Source organism: Mauremys mutica, chromosome 2, assembly GCF_020497125.1.
Source record: "Mauremys mutica isolate MM-2020 ecotype Southern chromosome 2, ASM2049712v1, whole genome shotgun sequence".
Taxonomy (NCBI): Eukaryota; Metazoa; Chordata; order Testudines; family Geoemydidae; genus Mauremys; species Mauremys mutica.
In genome coordinates, this window is record NC_059073.1 from 170,547,460 (window position 1) to 170,571,356 (window position 23,897).

The 23,897-nt window shown below is 43.9% G+C and overlaps 1 protein-coding gene across 1 annotated transcript in view; it reads right to left on the reverse strand.

Moving 5' to 3' along the window:
* TERT (telomerase reverse transcriptase) overlaps nucleotides 1-23,897 on the reverse strand; it is a 121,010-nt gene that overhangs the window by 17,292 nt on the left and 79,821 nt on the right. Inside the window, exons 11-15 of the mRNA XM_045003381.1 lie at nucleotides 22,242-22,430; nucleotides 19,199-19,325; nucleotides 18,791-18,852; nucleotides 12,460-12,584; nucleotides 4,461-4,598 (exon numbers count right to left, since the gene is read on the reverse strand). Of these exons, the coding sequence (XP_044859316.1) occupies nucleotides 4,461-4,598; nucleotides 12,460-12,584; nucleotides 18,791-18,852; nucleotides 19,199-19,325; nucleotides 22,242-22,430 (641 nt within the window). The remainder of the gene's footprint in view (nucleotides 1-4,460; nucleotides 4,599-12,459; nucleotides 12,585-18,790; nucleotides 18,853-19,198; nucleotides 19,326-22,241; nucleotides 22,431-23,897) is intronic.

Genomic DNA, 23,897 nt, shown 5'->3' on the forward strand with positions numbered 1-23,897 from the left:
GAATGTTGTGCAGGGGCCCTAAATGTGAGGACAATATATTGGAAGAGGCTGTCGGGTGTAGAGAAGGTGGTCTTCTCCTTGGTGTCCTCAACCAGGGGGATTTGTCAATAGCCTTTGGTGAAGTCCAGGGTGGTCAAATATCAGGCCTTGCCTAACTGATCAACTAGCTTATCGATGCATGGTATTGGGTAGGCATCGAACTGGGATATTTCGTTCAATTTCCGGAAGTCGTTACAAAACCTCCTCACTTCCATCCTAATTTCTTCCCTTTTGGCCTCCGGAACTTGGTATGATTTTATTGTTACCCTTGCTCCAGAGCATGTGACGATATGGTGTTGGACAGTTGTCATACGGCCTGGCTGCACCGAAAACACATCTTGGTTCTGCTGGATCATATCAATGATCTCTGGTCATTGTTCCAGGGTTATTTCGGGGGATATCCTCATCTGCGCTTGTGGGCCATATGCCTGGGGTGGAGCTCCCTGGGTGACCAGGCATGTCTCCCGATCATGCCAGGGTTTCAATAAGTTAGCATGGTAGACCTGCTCGGGCCTTCGGCAGTCTTGGTTGCTTTACCTTATAGTCCACCTCCCCAATGACTTCCACTATCTCATATGGCCATACCAGCACCAGCACCTGTTCTCCTGGCTGAAATCTTCATGCTTTCACCCGGTACCTGTAATAGGTCCGCTGGGCCTCTTGTGCTTTCTCTAAATGCGCTCCTACTATGGCGGTCACTTGGGCTACTGGCTCTCTCATCTGTGCCACGTGCTCAATGACATTCTTCCCTGGGTTGGGCTGTTCTTCCCAATTCTCCTTGGTGATATCTAATATGCTGCGTGGGTGGCCTCTGTATAGTAGCTTGAAGGTGGAGAATCCAATAGATGCCTGGGAGACCTCCCATATCGCAAACATCAGGTACAGTAGAAGGATATCCCAGTCATTTTCATCCCGAGCCACCACCTTCCGGATCATGCTTTTGAGGGTATGATTAAATCGCTTGACCAGGCCATCTGTTTGAGGATGATAGACTGAGGTATGTAAGGCCTGGATGCAGAGTAAGGTACATAAGTCCCTCATTAATTTTGACATGAAGGGAATCCCTTTGTAGGTCAGGATCTCCTTAGGGATGCCCACTCTAGCGAAAACCTGGAGCAGTTCTTTTGCTATTTTCTTGGCCTTGGGGCTTCTTAGGGGAATGGCTTCTGGGCACCATGTGGCATAGTCAAGGATGAAAAGTTTGCTTCAGTGGCCCCGGGCCAATCTTTCTATCAGGCCCACTAGGTCCATGGTTATCCTTTTGAGAGGGACTTCAATAACAGGCAAGGGCACGAACGAGGCCTGAAAATGAGGTTGAGAGCTGTGCAACTGGCATTCTGGGCAGGAGGCACAATAGCACTGGACTTCCACCTGTAAAACCTCCTTAGGACTCTATCCAGGGTCTTATCTACTCTTAGGGTATCCCTCAAATAAATGGCTCTGAGATAGCTCTAACACTGCCCTTGTGTGCTTCTGTGGTACTAAGAGCTGCTCTATCTCCCCCCCTCCCCCTCCCCCGTATCTGGGCTACAACAGTGCAACAGATTGCATTTGACCACATAGTATGGCTCTGGGCCTTTGGATTTCCCCTCTATGGGCATGCTGTTTACCTCCACTATCTGCTCCCTCACGTTTGCATATAGCGGATCATAGGCTTGGTCATTCCCGAAATTCTCATGTGCGGGACCAATCTGGCCTAATTTTATGGGATGGGTTTCAACTCTGCCCCGTGAGTTGCTCTTACTGGTGCTGGGGACTGCCTCCGGATCCTCACTGGTCCGAGTTGTCTCCTGGCCTCCTGGACGACTTTGTCTACTAACCAGGCTGGCTTTCTGGTTCCCTGCCAAAATCCTGGTTCCTAACCTTTTATTTGCCCTCCTTTCCTGCCTAGATTTCCAGGGCTTCCGGATGGTGAAAATAATTCTGGGGCAAGTCTGGCAAAAATTAGGGCATGGTTATCCATGGGTGCCTTGATCTCAGCCCAGGGATTGCTACCCTCCCCTAGCTCTATGGGAGCGGGTGGGTGGGGGTGGGGTGTGAGGTTCTCAAACCCTGGAAGTCCCTCTCGATTAAGACCAGGTAGAGGAGTCTGGGGACCACCCCTGCGGTCACCTTGGTAGTATTCTCCTGGATCTCAATCCGCACTGGAATCGTGATGTAGAAATTTACAGTGCCATGGACACATGTTACTCCTGTGTTTTTGGCCCAGGTCAGTTGGTCTTGCCCCACTAACTTCTCTGAGACCAGAGTGACAGCACTCCCAGAATCCACCAAATCTGTGGTCTCAATGCCATTCAATTTTACAACCACAGGTGTACCCATGTGGGGTCACTGCAACCCCCACTAGGCCCATCAGGCTACATTGCTCCCTGTGATCCCCCAGATTGCACTGCATGGGCTCGTCCCTGTGGGGGTACTGGGCTGCTATGTGCCCCAATTCTCCCACACTGATAACACCGATACCTTACTCTGGTTGTCATCCTCTGCCTTGGGCTATTCAGCCCACTCCCCCTCCCCCGCAAGTCCTCAGGTCCCTTCATGGTTTCAGGCCATTCCTCGGCGCCCCTCCTTCCAGTTACAGTTCTCCTGGAGTTCTCGATTGTCTGGGGCCTCAGGGTTGGGACTGGCTTCCTGGTCCATTGTGCCTCATCTCCTGACCACTGATCTCAGGGCCAGCCCTCCCACAGGGCTGCCCTCCGAAGGCCAAGAGGTATGCCTCCACATCTTCCTCCCGCATCATTTTCTGCAGGCAATTGTTGGCCCATACAGTCCGTGTCCCATCGCACTCATGGCTCAGCTCCATAAGGGCCTTCACCTGGTTCTCCACTTCATGCAGCACAGTGCAGTCCTGGCTCATCAGCAGGCGATTGGTCTCCTGCTGCAGCCATACCGTGTCCTGTTGGGCAGCTGCTTGGACCAGGGTAGCCTCCTGTTGGGCTGCTGTGGCTTGCACTAGTGCCTTGACCACGCTGACCATCTTGGGGAAGGGATGGTTTTAGCTCACCCAGGATTAAATTCACAGTACGGAATCCCACTCCTCACACCACATGTGGCAAATGGCTGGCACTATCATGGTGGGTCCTGTGCTTTCCTTTCATGTGATGGGTCAGGGCGCCACCTCTTGCCCCTATTCCTGGGCATCGAGGGCTCCACTAGTGCCCTGGTGGGAGAGAGAAGGAGAGCGGGAAGGGACTCGGGCCTATCCCCTACTCAGGGTCCCAGCCCCTTCAGCTTTGCGGGCTTCCTTCCCTCTCCCTCCTTGGGTAGGGTTTCCCTCAGTCCTCTGTGCCTGGGGAGTCCCTCTTCTCTGCCTTTTCTGGTACTGTGATCCTCTGGTTAACAACAGTATTCCTTCAAACTACAGTCAGCTATCCTTCCCCCCTTCTTGTCTGATGGAATCAAAGGTTTTTATTAGGACTCTGGCAGGGCCTTAATTGGCTCCGGGTGCTCTAATTAACTTGTAGTAACCTCTCCTCAGTCCACAAGAAATAAGGCTCTGATCATCCTGGGGCTTATGTCTTTCCCTTCTATCACTCTCCTGGTGCCCTCTGGCCCTGCTGTATCACATATCCTATACTATTAGTTGCTTTCATTAAGGATATTTAATAAAATTCTACAAAACTATATTTAACTCTGTAGTCCTTTTCTTTAGTTAAGCAATCAAAATTCAAAGAACCCTAAGAAAGGTGGTAGGTGTAATCAGTTAAGCAGTTGTTTAAATTAAGATTTGCTTTATATCCTATCTTTCTTGCAGTGGTCTAGCTGCTACAGTGTGACAGAGCCACAACGTGGTAGTGTAGGTTACAGAAGCATCTAATTTGCCATGTTTCTTCTGAAAGATTGTGGGAAATGGATGTGCCTTGATCCTGTTATATTAGAGTCCTGGGTTTTATACCTGAACAGATCTTGTGCACCTCTGTACATGCTTGTGTTTAGAACATTACAAAGTTTAAAACAAAGGCAAAAAAAAAGAAAAATAAGTAAAATAAAACTGAATGGAAGAGCTCTAGAACCTTGACAATAGCAATCATGCTGAGTATATACAATATAAATGGCATAATGATGATTTTCTGTTAAAACTAGTGGTTCCCAATGTCAATCTTTTGCCAAGAGTTTATGTTCTTGGAGGATATTTTAAGCGCCAGTTATGTATTTTTGGGGTAATAATTAGAGCATTTAAATCACAACTCATTTAATAGGCAGAGAATTTCTATACCCATATTTGGCTAATACAAGTTAAACAATTAGTTTACATAAACCTTTAATAAGTGTCACATAATAGAAATGACACTTCTTTAACAAGAGCAGGGCTGCAGGCAATGGTGAAAAATTATACCATTTTTGTCTGCATGTGCATAAGCAGATTTGAATACGTTATCTATATTTAAAAAGTTTCACTTTCAGTGCGACTCTGTACTTACATATTTTTAGGAACCTAAGAAGGCACTTGTAGACAACTTTGTGGTTTGTCAGTTTGATAATGAAAGCACGATAGCAAAGCCATTCTGCTGCTTCAGAAGGAAATAGCCCAGAAGCACCTTTGGTACCTAAAGCAATCCCTGAAGTGAAACAAACACAGTTTTACCTAAAGCTGATTAGCATTCAAGGATGAGCAGCAAATCCCTCTCTGTCCAATCACATGAACATATAAGCACTTCAAACCTGAATGGATTTTTTCTTATAAAACCCATGAGGGTAAGGAAGTTGTGCCCTCATTTAACAGATGAGGAACTGAGGCACAGAGACATTCAGTGATTTGTCCCAAGTCACATAGGACGTGTACAGCAAAACTAGGAACTAGTTAATCACAAGATCATTTCCCTCTCCATAACTCATGAATAAAAGCCCTGACTGGTGGGGATGGGAGAGGTTAAAACACAAACGAAAATGTGCATCTTTAGTAAGTGAAAGTTAAAAAAAATTATCACATTGTGCGTGATTCTCATCCCTACTCCACATCTTTTATGCCAGGTAAAAGGACCAAAATGGAATCTTCTTCCTTTCGAACTATCTGAGGCCTGGTCTACACTGGGGGGGTGTCGATGTAAGATACGCAACTTCAGCTATGGAAATACCGTAGCTGAAATCGAAATATCTTATTCCGACTTACCTCCCGTCCTCACGGCGCGGGATCAAAGTCCGCGGCTCCCCTGTCGACTCCACTACTGCCGCTCGCTCCGGTGGAGTTCCGGAGTCGACGGGGAGCGTGTTCAGGGATTGATATATCGGCGGATAGTCTGGACGTACCCTCAGAGAGAATTCCTCTGGTACAGATTCTGCAGAAGACAGCTGTAAAGCTGTCTTCCAAGGACCTTCTCACAAGTTCTGGCATGGGGGCGGGAGGGCTGTGGTAGGGCAGAACCACAGCACACACTGTTATCAGAGACAGGACAGTCCAGGGAGGCTTCTATAACTTACATACACTATCTAAGCAGGCTAGCGACCCAGAATCAAGAAGGTGCAAAGACGTCTTAAAGTCATTTTATCCCCCTCGGCCCTGGACTGCAAATTCTATGCTTCACCTCTTAGAAGCACAACACGAAATCTCTCACCCATTGTGTGAGATTATGTTGTGATGTTACATGAGGACAATTAATAGAAAATAATACTTGGTTAAAATGAACATGTAAAGAAATAATTTATGAAAAATGAAAGTGTCAACTCTTTTACTAAATAGGAAAAAAACCTGTAGGTGACTATTATGGGATTGAGTAGAAAAAATGTCATGCAGGTTTCAAGAATCACTCTGTCTTCTATAGGCCACAGAAACATAGTAAATTAGAGTAAAAGATATGTTTGCAAAATGTTCATTCATTTGAAAAATCCAGATTAAGAACTACTACAAGACAAAGGAGGAATGTATGAAAGAGTCAGTAATAGGTTACAGAATCTCTCTATAATTAGTTTCTGGACTTAATTTTCTCTTGTATTTTTCTTCTTTGCACAATTCCTTGTGTATATTATTTCTACAGTGCTACAGATGTGTATTGCCCTTATTTTATAGAAGGTTTAAAAAAAAGTCAAGACCTATACCACACACAAAATGAGGTACTGGAGGATGAGGAACAACAAAGGGCCTGATCAGGAGATATGCTACTTGTTATATATGCAGTCTGTTACTTCCTATATATACACCTTTTAAAATATGCAGATTTAATATATTTAAGTTTAGGCAAAGTAGAATGATGGCCAGAATAGCAGTCAGCAACAGAAAGCTAATGAGGGAAGGATCTGAAGGGAGAAGCATGAGGATGTTCCAGGCATAGGGGGCTGCATAAGAAAAGGTGCATAGCTGTTTATGGAAAGGAGAAGACAAAAACAGCATTAAAGAGAGCTGAATGGCAGAATATTTGTGTAAGTAACAAGAAGGTAACAACAAAATATAAAATTTCAGTAGAAGCAGTACTGTGCAGCCCTGAATAAGAAGTCTGAATTTAATATTAAGGATGGGAAACCAGTGAAGGGACTAAAGGAGGGAAAATGAAATAGTTGCAGAGGAGGGTAAAAAGTGCTTTTGACTGCATCCTGTCAAAAGGATTTGAGGAGACACATGGTGAGATTTTGGGAGGCTAGAAAGGAGAAGGTACAGTAGCCAAGGCAAGAGATAATCAAAGCATGGACCAAGGTTTTGAGAATGGGGCTGGAGGTGAAGGGACAGATTTTCACAGTATGAGAAAAGAATTAGTAACAGCAGGATTTAGTAACAGCCTAAATGGAAAAGGAAGTGAGAAGAGTTGAATATAACAAAGGTTGTGAGCCTGGATGACCAGAAAGATGGTGGGAAGGATAATAATAATAAAGGAAAGGAATGGAGAAGGTTTTTTACGGGAGGAGTAGGACAAGAAATTTCATTTTTAATATGTTGGGTTTGAGTTAGTGGCTGAATACCCAGTAACAGAAATGGGAGCAAATGGAAGCTTCTGCCTGAGGCTCCAAGGGGAGCAGCAGAGGACAGGGCCGGCTCCAGGCACCAGCCGACCAAGCACGTGCTTGGGGCGGCACCTTGTAAGGGGTGGCCAATCTTGGGGTGATGGGGCAGCGCTGTGGTGGTTATTTTGTTTGTTTCAGTGGGGCGCTGCTCGGGGAGGGGGGTTTCTTTCGGCGGGGCGGCACTTGGGGTTTTATTTTATTTTTTTGGTTTGGCGGGGCGGGGTGGTGCTCGGAGGAGTTGTTTTTGTTTCGGCGGGGCAGCACTCAGGGGGGGTTTGTTACGGCGGGGCGGCACCTTTTTTTTTTTTTTTTTTTTTTTTGGTTGGGGTGGCAAAAAAAAGTTAGAGCCAGCCCTGGCAGAGGAGGGTGTCATCAATAAGAAGTTATGAGAGTGTATGAGCTCAACCGCAGAGGGGAGAGCAGTGACCAAGGAATGTGCTCGAAGGGACATCACCAGAGAGTAAATGAGGGGAGGAGAAGCAACAAAATAAGAAAATGAAGGAGTGACAGAAGAGGCGGGAGGAAGACATGTTAAGCAAAGAACAAATAATCAATCTTACCTGGTATCTAATATAAACCAACCCTTCCCCTGGTGCATTCTCTCCTCAAATCCTACTGCCTCTCTCAGATACCTCCTCTTTCCCATCCCATAGTGTCCCAAGATGCCACTGTGCAACTTCACTTCCCACATTTGCAGTCTGCAGTTTCCTCACTCTTCATCCTCTACCTCAAGCAGAAGCTACAGCATAGACCAGAGTGAGCAGTTGATTGGGACTCTATTACTGTGCCTGATCTGAGAGTAGATCAAGTAGAGTAAGCTAAGTCACTCAACCTAGAGCACAAGCTCAGTGTCATCTGCCCTCCCCATGCGGCAGGAAAATAACCCTCTGCCAATAATCCTTTCCTATGTGGAGAAAGGACAGAAAGACAAATGTACACACAAGGAGGAATGCCTCCAGTGAAAGAGAGTGCTGGGGGGAAAGCGTGTGCATGCTAGCAATGGGAGTATATACCCAAGATTCCTGGCATGTTTGTACAGCCCAGGCTGAAACCTGTGCCACCTAATCTTCACTGTTATTTTTAGCCTTGCTAGGTAGCTTAATGCTAATGCAGATATGCCAACCCGTGCTGGAATCACTACTTTGACTGCAGCAGAGACATACCCTCAAGTCTCAGCCCAGAAAAGGTTGTTGTCAACCACAGGCATGAAAGGGTCTACATAATATGACATACTTTTTAAAAAGTGTATCAGAGGCAGTGACCCCAGTGACTATGGAAATGGGAGTCAGGAAACCCAGATTTGTACAGCACTCTGACAATAATTTCTGTTGTGATATTAGGCAAGTTCATTAGCATCTCTGTGCTTCAGTTTCCTTATCATTAACTTGAGATAATACTTGTGAACACACTCAAAAACTTGCATTTACTTATTGTAGCCATTTAAGCAGATACCACAATATTTGTAATAATCCTTCATTCTAAGTACATGGAATATTATAAATATAAATAAAGTTAAAGGCGCTAAACACCACATTTGAGGTCGCCCACTGTACCCACCCACCTTCACAAAGCAATGAGTTCTTCTGCGGAAATGTACTGTAAGTACCTTTAATTAATATACAGGAGTTCATCATGACTCCATAATAAAGGATGAGAGGACTCAACTGTGACATTCTGTACCTTGGGGGAGCACCCTGTAACCCCCATATTCCTCATTTATATATAATTGTGATCTTGCATACAGAGCAGGCCGTGTGAGATATCTGGGGAAAGGTTATGATCTGATATATGGATAGAAAAATTACTTTTATGTATATCATTAATGCATATGGAGTTATGAGAATTATATTATATGGTTGTCACTAAAACATTTTGTAAGTTGGGGCATTCGGCCAGATATTAGCTCAGAGACAACAGCAAGGAAAGTAACCAACACCCGGGTGGGGTGTCAAACAACCCATCAACAATCATTGTCCAGTAAGGGAGCTACAATTCAATTACTTGCCTGCATGAGGCCACACCAGGGGAATTGCTCAACCTTGCCTGGAGACTCAGCAATGCCCAACAGACATGCCTGGACTTGAGTTCTCCAAGCACATGGGACTGAGAGTATAAAATAGAACACAGGAGCCCCAGGCTGAGCCTTTCTCCTGCCCCCACCTATGCTGCAAGCAACAAGGACACTGAGAAGACTTAAGACTCCAACAAAGGAGACTAGTCCAAGTTTCCAGGGTGAAATCTGTGTACTGCAATACCCAGTGGGGTGAGAAACACTTCTTAATCTAGATGTTGCCTAGTCTAATAGGGTTGAGAGTTTAGACTGCATGCTTATATTTTATTTCCTTTTGGTAACTAACTCTGACTTTTTGCCTATCACTTATAATCACTTAAAATCTATCTTTTGTAGTCAATAAATTTAACTGTTTATATCTTTACCAGAGAGTTTGCCTGACGTGTTTGGTAATCTGTTCAGGTTTCCAAAGGCTGGTGTATATCCACTTTCCATTGATGAAGTGGTGAACCAATTAATAAATCTGCACTGCTCATCTTGAGCAGTGCAAAACAGTATATTCCTGAGGTACAGTGCTGGGGGGTATCTGGCTGGTGCCTTTCCCTGTGTGATTCATGAACCACTCTGGGAGCATTCATGCAATCTAGCTAGGTAGGGGCCTCCATATGCTGTTGCGCTGAGTTATAACAGCGCTTGGAGTGGTTTGCTGCTTGTCACTAACAAAGCATTGTGAGAGGCAGCCCAGGCTGGAGAAAGATAAGGGGGCACAATGGTCTCACAGTGCCAGGCTGCACCCCAGGGATTGCATCACACCAACACTTCTTGAATTTATTTTCTGAGAATTTAAAAGTAAAATCTGTTAATTAGTTCCATCCCCAGTGGTTTTATTGGCTGAAGGAAAGAGACTCAATTGTCTATCAATTGTCACTGATCAGTCCCAAAGCTGCAGTTGCCAATGCTTCCAGGGTTTATTAAAATGTGCACTGTGATATCTCCATTATATTATCCACAAGGGAATACCTCCTCTCTCCATACTATAGGTAAACATTTTGTTCCTGCTAGAACATGCTGCTTGATCGTTCATACTAATTACCCTGGTATGAGAGAATGATTCACTGCCAGTGAAACAGATAAGCATACCAGTGACTGCATCTATTTTGCCACTGAGGTGCTGTCACGTTCTGGGGTGCAATCCAGACCAGAGAAGAGTTGTGTCACCTCTTACCCCGTGACCGTGAGTGCCTCACAATGCCTTGCTACTGTGGCTCTCTGCCTGGGACAACCATAGTGAGCAACAAGTATGCACTCTCTTTCTGTGGTATTGCAGGCAGGCTACCCAAACCCCATCACAGTGCCACAGTTATGCAGGATTTACACACAGCTTACTAATATTACTGAGGTTTACACTTTAAGCACTAGTGAATTAGTTTTAAGTGATTCTCAAGTGAAAAGGCTGGGAGCAGTCAAAGAAAGGTCTAAACATGAATAAGCAGCAGAAAAGGCAGGATGGGCAAAGAGACAGATGCTGAGCTCACCAAGAAACAGTGAGGTCTTGCAGCAGCTGATCAGATTCAGAAGCAAATGGAGCGAGTAGGCATGCTGCACTCATAAACCATGAGACAGAATGGGATATTTGCTGCAAACCAGGAGCCAGATGAAGGTCCCTTTTTCTCCTACAGGACATGCAGGAGACCAAGCAAATGGTTCACCAGATGATCCAACAGAAGCAGTATCAATAGCGAGACATACAGAGCTGTGAAGATTGGAGTGGAAAAGGCTGCTAGTGGACGAGAGATGGATAGATCTGGAAATCAGTTCTCTGAGTCAGGAAGCAGAGCTGGAGCAACAGAAGCTTGCTGACAAGGACAAACAGGCAGCTCAGACAGAAGAGGAGGGACAAGTCATGCTCATGGGACCCAGGAGGAAGGACATAATGGTGTATCTGATAGGAGGCTAGCAGAGAACCAGATGTGGGTATGATGGACCCTATCACTCTGCCTGTAGCCTTCGACATTATGGGCTCTAAAAGTTATTCCAGGATTCTGACTGTGGGAAGTGTTTTTTCTTGATGTGTTGTTTGTAATGCTGTATTGTGCTGTATTGAGGTAAACGGGTTGAGCCTGAGGGCTCAGATACAAACCCACAATAGCCAGACTCAGTGGTTGAAGCAGTAAACCCTCACCAGGGAAATAGAGTCAGTGCTGAACATGTCTGTGGTACAGCTGAAAAGGTGCTGTGGCCCAAGATCTGCTGATGTGCTAAAGACTCTGACACAGCTAGGAATACTGTGGGCCAGAACTCCACTGAAATCAGAGAAACTGAGGCAAGGCTAGACAGTGCAGTGGCCCAGAAACTGCTGAGTGCAGAGAGGAGATGGTGGATCAGAACGCAGCTGGGCGCAGGGCAGACTCTGAGGGGGACAAGACCTGGTTTCATGCCCTAAGGGTGACAACTTTTTACTGTTTTGGGTGAGGGAAACGGAGGCACAGCAAGATGGTGTTGTGGCCCATGATCTGCTAGGAGCAGTGGAACTCTGGCACAGCTAGGTAAATAACTATGGGCCAGAACTCCACTGAGAGCAGGGCAGACTCAGAGGTAAGAGAGCTGAGTAAACACCTTCAGGGATGACAGAACTCTGGACTGGGTGACCCAGGGGGTGTGAAGCAACCACTGGGGGAAATATGGATGCTAAGGAGGGGGAAAGGTGCCCCTTAATCTATAGATTTAGGATGGTCATTTCAGATGTAATTAAACATATTGAGGTGTTGGAGAACAGTGGGTTCTAACCTGCTGCCAATGGGTCAACCAGTGGCTAACCCTCCTGCAGCTTTGTAAGGGGGTTGAGGTGACACTAAGTATCTTGTATTCACATTGTACACACTACTGTAATAATCTTTGTGCAAAATATGCCTTGTGAGGTACTGCTTGAAAATCAACAACTCACTGATCATTAGTAATCTTGTGTGATGTATGTCTGTGGTGGGTATTAAGAGTTATGGACATATTTTTGAAGGATAACTAAAATGTGCTCAGGCCAGGCAAATCGGAGAGTTGATAAACAAGCCTGTTAATAAACATTAGACAAAGGAATATATATTTCCTTCTCTGACCAGCCCAGTCAGGAAAAGACAATGGTCCATTTTTACATATTAGGTAAATAAACTATGAGTGAGTTTGGCTTATCTTGCTGGTTTCAACCAAGGCTGGTAGAAGCCAGAGTAGTGCTGTAAACAGGCTACTGAGGTCAGAACAGCTGAACAAGGGTTGTCTAGCATACAGACGCTCAGGGTGTGATCTACATGCTGGTAGGCTGATTGTGAGCTACAACAGCAAAGCATTGTGAGGCACCCAGGATTGTGGGCAAGTGGCAACCCCTCACTGGTCTGGACTGCACTTCTGAACCCCGTCACACGTGTATTTTTAAAACTTTAAAATTCCTCTTTATTTTATGGTATTCATAACCACTTAATATGCCATACCTGTGTTTTTGGTTTTCAAAATAGAATAGCAGCAAGATGCAGTATCAGAAATGATCCTCAGGAAGAAGCCAGGGTTTTTTCTAACTTGCTGGTTAAAGGGAAGTTGGAGAACACATGCATGGAACCTAATAATAAAAGAGTCTATTAAACTTTTAAAATCTCGAGTGACAATCTTAAAAAATTAAAAACATTGATCAGAGACCCTGGGCACTACACAATATTTAGAAGTATAATAATAGCTTCTTTACCAATATCAACATTATTAGACTATTGCAGCTAAACTATACACTCCCTATTACTCCAGGCTCTGTTTAAGGCCCTTCTCTTAGGTGTTTGCTGAAGGTCAGACTGATGGACCAAAGGTTGTAGTGTGTGACAGTGAAAAGGGGAAGTGAATTCTCAAGACACCCTACTCAGTATCACAGTCTTGTGAAAATGACTCTTCTCCTGGCTCAAACATGTTCCAGCCTTGAGACTGTCAGAACAAGCAACCCAGTTGACTCAAACTGCCATGAGGGCACAGAGAGAAAGATACTGTTCCTCCAGTACCCAGGACCCCAAGCCAGGCAGTACCAGATCTAGAGTGGCAGTTGGAAGAGCGTGGTCTGGCTCTCCTGTATACCTTTCTCGGAAAGGCAGTGGGAATCTTGAGCCCCATTTAGTTCCTTGGGTGAAGGGAAGAATGAACTGCTGGCACCAGATGCTGGGTCTGAGGGTCACAGTGGGGGGAAGAGAGGAGAAAACAGACATACATTTACAGGGTAGGGGGAAAAAGAAGAAGAGGTTGCCCAGTTCCTGCCCCACATGGTGCTCCTTAAAGGATGGTGGTGAGGAACTCAGGCCAAATCTCTTCTCCATTCCCAGCAACAGCTGTTCTGGCAGCTTTCAGGTGGTCCCAGTGTAGCATCTGCTACAGCAGGATAGAGTCCCTCATCCTGAAAGTTTGGCCTACATTCTTTGTTCCTAGAGGTATAAGTTTATATTCAGTTGTATTAAAATGCACAATTGTTTGCTTACACTTAGGCAGTCCACGTTGCTCTGTATCAGTGACCTGTCCTCTATTATTTAGAGCTATACAATATTCCTACTCAATATTTCCCCATTTGTGCATCCAAGGAGCACATTAACCTTTTTGGCCACAGTGTCGCATTGAGAACTCATGTTCAGCTGATTATCCATCATGACCCACAAGTCTTTTTCAGTTACCACTCCCCAAATTTTTTTATTTTTTTTTTCCAGGTCATTAGTAAAAATGTTAAAAGCATAGTTAAACTAGACTGCAGGATCACAGTAGAAATATTTCCACTTGATGATTCCCCATTTACAATTACATTTTGAGATCTGCCAGTTTGAATTCATTTAATGTGTGCCATGTTCATTTTGATTCGTTCAATTTTTTTTTTTATGAGATTACAAGTTGGGTTGATAAAGGCAATAGTGTTGATGCAATACACTTGTAGTGAGGCATTTGGCTTGGTACCGCATGACATGGACAAAAGAGTTGGACAAGATCTGTTTTCCATAAACCCATGGTGATTGGCATTAACTGTATTCCCCTTCTTTAATTCTTTGTTAATTGAGTCCCATATATCAGCTGTACCATTATTTTGCCTGGGATCAAAGTCAAGCTGACAGACAGGGGCGGTGCATGGCTTGTTAAGGGTATGGCCTCCCCAAATTATCCCTTAGCACCCCTCCGTCATAGCTAGTCCTCCCAGTGCAAAGACCAAACTTTATGCAGAAGTTAGGGTGGCATGGTATGCATTGCCACCCTTACTTCTCCACTGCTGCTGCCTTCAGAGCTGGATGGCTGGAGAGTGGCGGCTGCTGGCCGCTCTGAAGGCAGCAGCACCACCACCAACAGGGCAGAGGAAGACTGAGCAGCGGCTAGGGGAGCCCAAAAGCAGTCCCCAGCCTGTGTCCCTGCCCACCGAGACATGCTGCCCAGGGAAGATGAAGGGTCTGGGGTTCCCCATAATGGCCTGGACTGACCCGCTCTGGCCCAGGCTCCTGTGCCCTGCCCCCCGCGGTCGCTGCTCCCCAAGGAAACCCCCCCGCCCAGGTGGTTCTTACTGGCTGCAAGTAACCAAAGGGCGGCGGGGAGCTGAAGAGCAGCTGTAGCCCCATAGCCCTGGGCACCAGCAGCAGGAGAAGACGGGGGAGCACCTTGGCTGCCTGCACCATGGCACCAGCCAGCGCAGCAGCCACCCTGCACTGCCCAGCTCCGGCTTCTGGCCTCCAACCTGGCCAGGGGACAGGGCCTCAGGGGTGGGGCGAGGAGGAGGTGGGACCAGTACTTACCTGAGGAGCAGGGGCCAGGGCCATGGAGAGTAATAAAGGTAATAAAAGGTAATAATTGGAGATATACCAATCTCCTAGAACTGGAAGGGACCTCGAAAGGTCATCGAGTCCAGCCCCCTGCCTTCACTAGCAGGACCAATTTTTGCCCCAGATCCCTAAGTGGCCTCCTCAAGGATTGAACTCTCAACCCTGGGTTTAGCAGGCCAATGCTCAAACCACTGAGAAGCAGAGCCTTGTGGCAAGGGGGGGCCAGCATCTATCTGAGGAGCAGGGAGAAGGGCAGGGCAATGGGAAGGAGGCAGAGCCTCTTGGCAAAGGGTGGGACCAGAATTTACTAGAGAGGGAAGTGGCACAGCCCACCCCTAGTTTTCTGTCTAGCCCACCTCAGCCCCTCCACTAGGAAGAGGCTGGTATTACCCCTGCTGACAGAACTATAATTACCAGGGTCACCCCATTTAGCCTTTTTAAATATTGGCATAACATTAGCTTTCTTCCACTCTTCTGAAACTTCCCCAGTGTTTCAAGAGTTATTGAAAATCACATTAATGGTTCAGTGAGCTCTTCAGCCAGTTCTTTTAAAATTTTTGGATTCAAATTATCCATCCAGACCTGCTGATTTAAAAATGTCTAATTCTAGTAGCCACTGTTACTCAATATCCTCTTGAGTTACTCTTGGAATAGAGAGTATATATATCAGTATATATCATAATCATCATATGATATAACTACAGAACAGAAATATTTATTGAACACTTACAACTTAGGCCATTCAAGTAGGCAGACTGGATTTTTCTCTTACCCATTCTCCCTTGTTATGAAATATAGCTTAGGGAGGGACCCCAGACCCTGTGTCACAGTATGAGTTTCACACCTTTGATGTTAATGGATCCATTGTAAGTAATCTTCTAGCTCAAACCACAGCCACAGAGATAGGCCACATAAAACATATAGGAAGTTGAAATGGTGTTGGAAAGATGGCTTACTTAAGGGAGAACCTGTGCAAGTTCTTTTGAAAGGTGGGCTGTGCCCTTTGAACTCTGCCCAAACCAGCTGCTTCCCAAAGTGAAACAATAGTTAGAATGGAATAGAATGAGGTATTAGAATTATTGAAACAGAATGGTGTCTCCCTATGGAGTTGTATGAAAAACGTAGGTATGGTGATATCTGTAGACTTAAACAAGTTTAATGAGTCAATACTGGGGGGAAAGGTATACTGCTTTTGTCATGGAAAATAAAAGGCCACATCCCTCATGTAGCACAGAAGTAGTAGTATTCAATAGAGCTAGAAAAATTTACACCAGCAGAAGATAGTTGGTTAGTTGGTGCATCTCCTTACTAGATGTAGCTAGTAAATACTGGTATCACCACTGCCCCATATAACTTTTAGCACAGTGGTTACAGCATTGACCTGGGGATACGGGAGCCCCAGATTCAATTCCCCCTTTTGCCTGATGTGGGGAAGGGATTTGAATGTGGGTTTCCTATCTATCAGGTAAATGCCCTAGCTACTGCACTGTGGGTTATTAAATAATCTTTGGGCCAACAAAAGAGAGAATAACACTACAGCCCAGGTGTTAGAGCACTCACATGGAATATGAGACCCATGTTCTAGTCCCACTGCTCCAATGCATAGTTACCGTTTATAAAAAGTGGAACAACTTCAACAGGAAAGATTGAGAGAAATTCGCCCTGGAATAGCCCATAGCCCAGTGGTTAGCGCATTCTTCTGGGAGAAGGAAGACCCTAAGTTCAAATTCCTTTTCAACATGAGGGGGAGGAGGGGAATGAACCTGGGTCTCCCATATCATGCGGGAGTGCTCGAGACACTGGACAAAAGATTATAACAGGAGCACCTCCTGTTTTGAGTGGGGTTATGCATGCTCTGAGCATGCCCAGTGGACACAGGCAAGACAAGTTGGGGAACACCTAGTTTGAGGATCCCATTGTGGCTTAGCATGGGGTAGGCACCCAAACACCTAGTCTGAGATGGCTGTGCACATGCTCACTGGGAGAAACTTAGGTACCTACAGAGTTGGTGACAGCTGAGTGAGGGTTATGAGGATTGCAGTGGTGCATATATGTAGGACTTTGACATCTAAAGTGGCAATTATAATTATTAATAATTATTTGTAGTCAAGTGTCTAAGTCTTTTGTGGGTTTAGCCCGCAGACCTTATAGGATGACATATTGGAATTGTTATATGAGGGACACCTGGGCCTCAATAAATGGTGGAAGCAAGCATAAATGTCAGTGTAGTGGGCCAACAAACTCACCTAAAATGCAGAGTAAATCATGCAAGTCTGGTGTAGGAAAGATAAAACTAGAAGAACCGTTCAGCCACAGCATTACATGATAGTTAGGGCCCTACCAAATTCAGAGTCCATTTTGGTCAATTTCACAGTCATAGGATTTTAAAAATAGTCAGTATAATGGTTTTAGATATTTACATCTGAAATTGGATTGCCACTCTTGCTTCTGTGCTGCTGCTGGCAGGGGCACTAAAGCCAGTGCTGCCACCAGTAGCAGTGAGGGTCACACGATATGAGGGGTCATCTCTTCGGGGGGAGGGCAGGGCCAACCTTACAGGTGAGCCCTGAAGGCAGTGCAGCTGCACAGCTTCCTGCAGCTGGGGGAGGTTCCTGGAGGTGGGTCTGACCTGGCCCTGGGAGCGGCCTATGCAGGGGAAGAGGAAGTCCCATCCCTCCCGAGCTCAGCTGGGACTAGCCACTGGAGCCCAGCACACGGCAAGAGCCTCTGGCTGAGGCGCATCAAGCCCTGCCCCTCCCCTACAGTAGCCAGATATCATAGGGTAGATCAGATTTCACGGTCTGTGATGCATTTTTCACAGCTGTGAATTTGGTAGGGCCCTAATGATAGCCCTTGGAAAAGAAAAGCACTAGATCAGTGTAAATAGGGGAGACCTATCTATATGATAGCCACTGAATATTTTTCTAAATTTGTAGAAAATCTACTCAATAGAATTAGATCCACAAGTCAAAAAGTCAAAGAAAAGTTTAAAAAGACATTTTTTTGGCATTCAAGAAGAAACAGTCATTGACAACAGGCCGTGGTTTATCAGCTCTGAATTGCAAGCTTGGGGAATACAGTACAATTGCAAGCATATTACTTCCAGCTCCCCTCTCAAGCAAGGAATGATCCAGTGGCGAGAACAATACAGACTGACAAGAGAATTTTACAAACAGGACGCATTAGCTCATCTGAATTATAGGGCAACATCATCATGCCCCATCATGCATGCTTTGCATGGAGAGGCTCCTACAATCTTATGGGTAGCAAGCTACTTAGTTTTTACCCTGTCCCCCATTCCTATGGTTTTGCACATTTCCATCCCTTTGTGTTCTACTTTGCTCTCCCCCACATGCAATTGCAGATGAGCAGCAAGTGAAGCACAAAGATTAAAATCTCTCTTTTTTAGCTGGTTGTTAATACCGATCATTTCCATTTGTCCTTGACCAAAATATAAACTTTATCTGAAGATCAGCAAACGTTCACTGAGAACAGCTACACTTGTTCAGCTATAAAGTCATTAAAAATTATCAGCAGTTAAGAAACTGCAGTTAACTTGGGAAAATTATACCTTAATCAGGACCAGCAGAATACAGGTCAAAGTCCTGACAGTTTTGCACCAGACACGCAGTTCTCAGTATAATCTGGTTAATGAATGATGTTTTCTGGTCATCCTAATGGAGCAGAACAGTATTTCATCCCAGATTTCTTCTTCCTTATGTCACTTGTGCATGCTTAAAAATTTTTAAAAACAAAACTGCTTCCTGATCAACTTAGTAAAATGCAGCGTAACCTAAACACACTTCATATACCGGCACATCCTGAATCTTTCAACATTACATGGGCTGATATATTTTAATACCTGTAGAAAGAATGCTACAACTTGATACAAAAACTATTGGGCAAACTTTTATGGCATTACTTTTCTCTAATCCACAGCTCCTTCACATGGCATGTAACAGTACTGAAATTTTCTGAGTTATTGAAGAAGACATTGACATACCTGTAGGCCTGCAGCAAAAATATCTTATAAATGTTAATGAAAACTGTTCTAAGACTGTTAACCTAGAATAAAAGACACAAAAAAGAAGATAAATCTACACAAATGTATATTAGAGTGCTTCTAAAAATGTATGTTTTGTTCAAATCCAACAGCCTGGGATTGGACCATGGGGAAATAAGATATTATACCACCCTTGAAAAATTCCTATAATCACATATTCACACAATTCTGCAAGGGTCTGATTCTGCAAAGTGCTGAACATCCTCAATTTTCAGTAACTTCAGCACCTCCAGGATATGCTCAGCATTTTGTATAATCAGACTAAGTGTCAGAACTAAGGACATTTAAAATTACTTTGGAAACACTAAATTAAAAAAAAAAGTAAAATATTTAGTTTTAAATTTTCACCTGTAAATTGAGAAATAAACAATGACATTTCAGCTTCAAGACTGTGAGAAGTTTGTATTTCATGTTTTTCCCTGCTGTGTTGCTTGAATTGAAGGCGAGACTTGACCTGATAGAAGTACAGGCATAACTACAAAGACAAGAGGAAAAACAATACAGTTTTAACATGATTATTTCTGTAAACTCTATAAACAGTAGAAAAAGATTAAAATAGATGTACAATCATCCTATTGCTACTAGTATTTTTTCCTTTGATATACTTATAACTGCCCTTCCTATTTCCCCTTTCCTCTTTCAGCCTAATTAGAAATCTATCCAGGTAGAGCTCGAGCTGCAAAGAGGCTACATCCCTTTGGGATTTGCTATGACGACTCATTTTGCCTTTTTGCTCCCCATATTTTCTTCCTTAAATTATCCTGAATATTTGTGTTCACAACCCTCCCTCGCCCCCATTTCCATTTCCAATATAGGTTCTTTTATCCTCAGGACTTTCAGCAGCCCCTCCTGAAGCCATTTCTTACACTCTGACTAGCTCTTCCCTTTTTATTCTATACAGATTGTATTATTTACTATTATTAAAGGAGTGGTCAGAGGTGCCAAAAAGTAAATGGGAAACGATCATCCAATGGAGATGTTTGCAATGGGTCCTGCAAGGATCTGTTTTGGGGAAGTAATATTCACTATTGTTATAAGCAATGAATTTACATTTTTTTCTAGTTAATTGTTTGCTGACAACACAAGAGTTAGTGGTAAATAAAAAGGACAACAGGTCACTTATACAGACTATGCATTTTAATATGACCTAAGATATATATCTAGGAACAAAGAACGTAGGCCATACTTACAATATGCACTCCCATGGATGTATAAGGAAGGGAATATCAAGTAGAAAAAGGGAGGTTATTTTAATCTCTGTGTAAGGCATTAGTGCAGTGAAACTATTACTGGAATTCTGTGACCAGTTCAGGTGTCCATACTTAAAAAGGTATTGAAAAATTGGAGAGGGTTTAGACAATAGCTTGAATGATCTTGAATTCAAGATCTGGAAAGTTGCCTTTCAGCGGGAGACTTTAAAAGCTCCATCTACATAGCTTATCAAAAAGAAGGTTAAGAGGTTATTTGATCACTGTCTACAGTACCAAAGGCGGTTCTAGGGATTTTGCCGCACCAAGCACGGCAGGCAGGCTGCCTCCGGCGGTTTGCCTGCGGAGGGTCCTCCGAAGCTGCGGGACCAGTGGACCCTCCGCAGGCAAGCCGCCGAAGGCAGCCTGCCTGCCACCCTTGCGGCGCCGGCAGAGCACCCCCTGCGGCTTGCCGCCCCAAGCACACGCTTGGCGTGCTGGGGCCTGGAGATGCCCCTGTACAGTACCTACATGAGGATAAGATTTCTGGTAGGAGAGGGCTCTTTAATCTAGCAGACAAAAGCACAACAGGTCCAATGGTGAAAGATGAAACAAATTCATACTAGAAATAAGGTTCAGGTTTTTGGGGGTTTTTTAAAACAGTGAGTGAGGGTAATTAACCATTGGAATGGGATAATTCTCCATTCATTGAAATCTTTTAGAAAGACATCTGTTTTTGATTTAAAGATGTACTTTATCTCAACCAACTTTGAATTTGCTGCAGTAATTACTGGGTGAAATTCCATGCCTATATTAGGTAGGATTCAGACTAGATGATTATAGTGGTCCCTGATGGCCCTTAAAAATAAAATATTAGCAACCTAAGTGAAGCCCATCTGACTCAAAGACGTTCTCAGGAGGTATTCCAAAGTTCTAAAAGTTCCTCCACCCCATCCCTTCTCCCCACCACCAATACTCCCACAGCACGTGGGTCCATAGTGTCAAGAGTTTCTTTGTTTGCATTGTGTTAAGAGCACCATGTAAACAGTTGCACAGAAGAAGCCATTTGCTAAGCCTATCAACAAGCTTTGCTTATCCTACAAAATCCAGGAATAATTTTTCATCTTCTTGAGTGCCATCTACTGGCACCTTATTTATTTACATACAGATATAGAGCGCTCTTATAACAGACATAGCAAGGAAGGGACCTCCAAGAAAATGCCCTGCATCAGTCCTATTTTAAAGTTCTCTTCCCAAGCCACTTAAGCAATTCTCTCTCTATCACAGATGACAATTCCACTATCCTACCAGTCACTCTAGTTAGCAACCTTGATGTTATCTTTGATTACCCTCCATTTTTCTCTCCTTGAAACTAGGCTTTCACCAAACCTTTCACTTTGCCATCTATAAATATTTCTGAAGTCCACCATTCTTCCTCCATGCCTACTGTTAAAACACTGGTTCACATCTTGTGACTGCCTCCTTTTTCACAAGATACAGTTTCCATGGGCGTATATTCTCTTCTTAAAGAAAAAAAAATTTAGAGTGCCAACCATGAACAAAAAAAATATATACACGCAGTGTGTGTGTACATAATACATCCACAAAAATGGTAGAGTAGAAACAGAACCATAATCTTTTTCATATGATTTTTGGTGATGAAAAGTGCCTGACTGACAAGCTTAGAAACCAAAGTTTATCCAGACATCAGGTACACACATGGGAGCTACCACTATAATTTTCCATGATACAGTTCAATCAATATGACTTAGCACCACCAAGGGAATATCACTGGAGTGTAGCATGTTCAGTCCCCAATAATCCATAGGAAATTAATCAAGTTCCATAGCCCATTCAATCCTTAGTTCTTCCATTCAGAATGTCAGCAAGATGTCCAGTAATACCACCTGAGGCTATGAGGTTGTGTTGTTATAGACATCTGTGCACTTGAAACTGAACTACAGACCATCAGATGCATTTCTTAGAAACCACTACGGGTTGGATGTGAAATGTTAAGCTAGAGTGGAGTGATGATGAAGGCCTCTTACTGCACGACAGAATGTTCTCATTCATTGTATGAGAGGCAGAGCTGATCAGACTCATTTTGTAGTGGACTCACCTATATCATTAGCAAAAACAATATTCTTGTGCATCTCAGTACATATTAATTTATACTAGGAAGTTTAACCAGTGTCCATATTTACCTGGAGTAGTCACAGTAAACCTCAAGTGTCTGTATATCTAGTAACAACCCACACCATGGGATCACAGCGCAATATGGTAACTGTTTAAATTTGGAACATCCTGGGATATCCTCATCAACAGGAAAATTCATCATGGTCTTCTTGGGGTTTATTAAAAAGCCATACTCAGGAATGCCTGTCGCCAGAGTCCTAAATTAAATATAAATGGTTAGCAAAAATATAATGTGTGATGCGTAATATAAGTGACATTAACCTATTAGCCTGCCACTTATCGAAAGCAAGTCCAAAATTGTTATGGCTATCTTCCAGGAAAAAGAATCCTAATTACTGTCCATTATATAAACTACTGCAAATGTTGAGAAATAATTTGAACACAAGTGAAGAAATCTCTGAAAATAAATATAGAAGAGGTGTTACAAAAGCAAAGGGTCACCAACTCTTTAGCTGGTGACCCTAGAGATCACCAGGGTTCTCTAGGGTCACCAGAGATCCAAAAATTGAAGGCACTTAAGGCAAAATAAACCAATAAAAGGGTTAAGGAAATGATTAATGAAATGAAGAGTTTAATTCTTAGAGCAGAAAATGAGGTAAAAACATTACAGATTATAAAAAAAATCACAAATAAGATTACATAAATGATAAAAAATCTTAACTCTGCCCCTGTTCACACCATAGATTTCATTGTAGCAGAAATATCAAGCTAATATATCTATTGCTAACAATTTAGAGGCAGATATTGGGTAGGGTATGGTGGGGTAAACATATACTGTCAAATTTAAATTCACTTCCGCCGTTCCCCAAAATGGAGAGAGAAAGAGTAAATGCAGCCCTTTGACAGTATCAACAGACATAAATGGCTTCCTACTCTCCTGCTGTCAAAATCTACAACTTCTCCCCAACAGCTACAATGCAGTTATACATGCAATACTAACATCTGACGGACACTGCAAGTTTTGAGTCAGAGTAAAATAAATTGAATTTAATATCAGATTAAACCCCATAAGGGACATTACATTGATTGAAGTATACTAGGCTTGAAAGAGTAATGAAGAGGAGAAGTCTTGGGATGTGCCAATGTGCCACACAATTACAAGGTCCAGATACATAATTTCGGCCTAATGTGCCATAGGAGGTAGGTCTTGAATGTGTTATTGTGCATGTATACACAGACAAGGGATATTGAGTGGTTCTTTTCCTCTTTGGTTCCCACTGTACACTCAGCTCTCACCTGTGGCTCCAAGTAGCTGTAAGTATGCGGCAGGCAGGCTAAACCTGGTGAGTGTAACTGGAAGTGTGAAAACTGACGGTGATTTAAGGATTGCCCTCCCAAGCATACAAAGACTGTTCTGGTAGCCAAGGCAGAAGAGACCATATATCGGTCCAACAGCTTGAAAAGCAATGCAACAACACATTGTGGAAGGCGAAAGGCACGACGGGGCACTATAGAAGTTATGACTATCCACTGCAGCTAAAGAACCCTCCAGTTGTAACCGCCTTTGTGCCGCTGTGCCAAGCTTCAGCAGCTAAGAGAATGGGATTGTCCCAGTGCAATGATTCCCATTTTAATCAACCTCCCGCACACGTCATTCGTGCACATCTCTCTTCAAAAGTCCTGTAGCAATGGGGGAGTGGCAAAGCAACAGGTGAAGATGATTA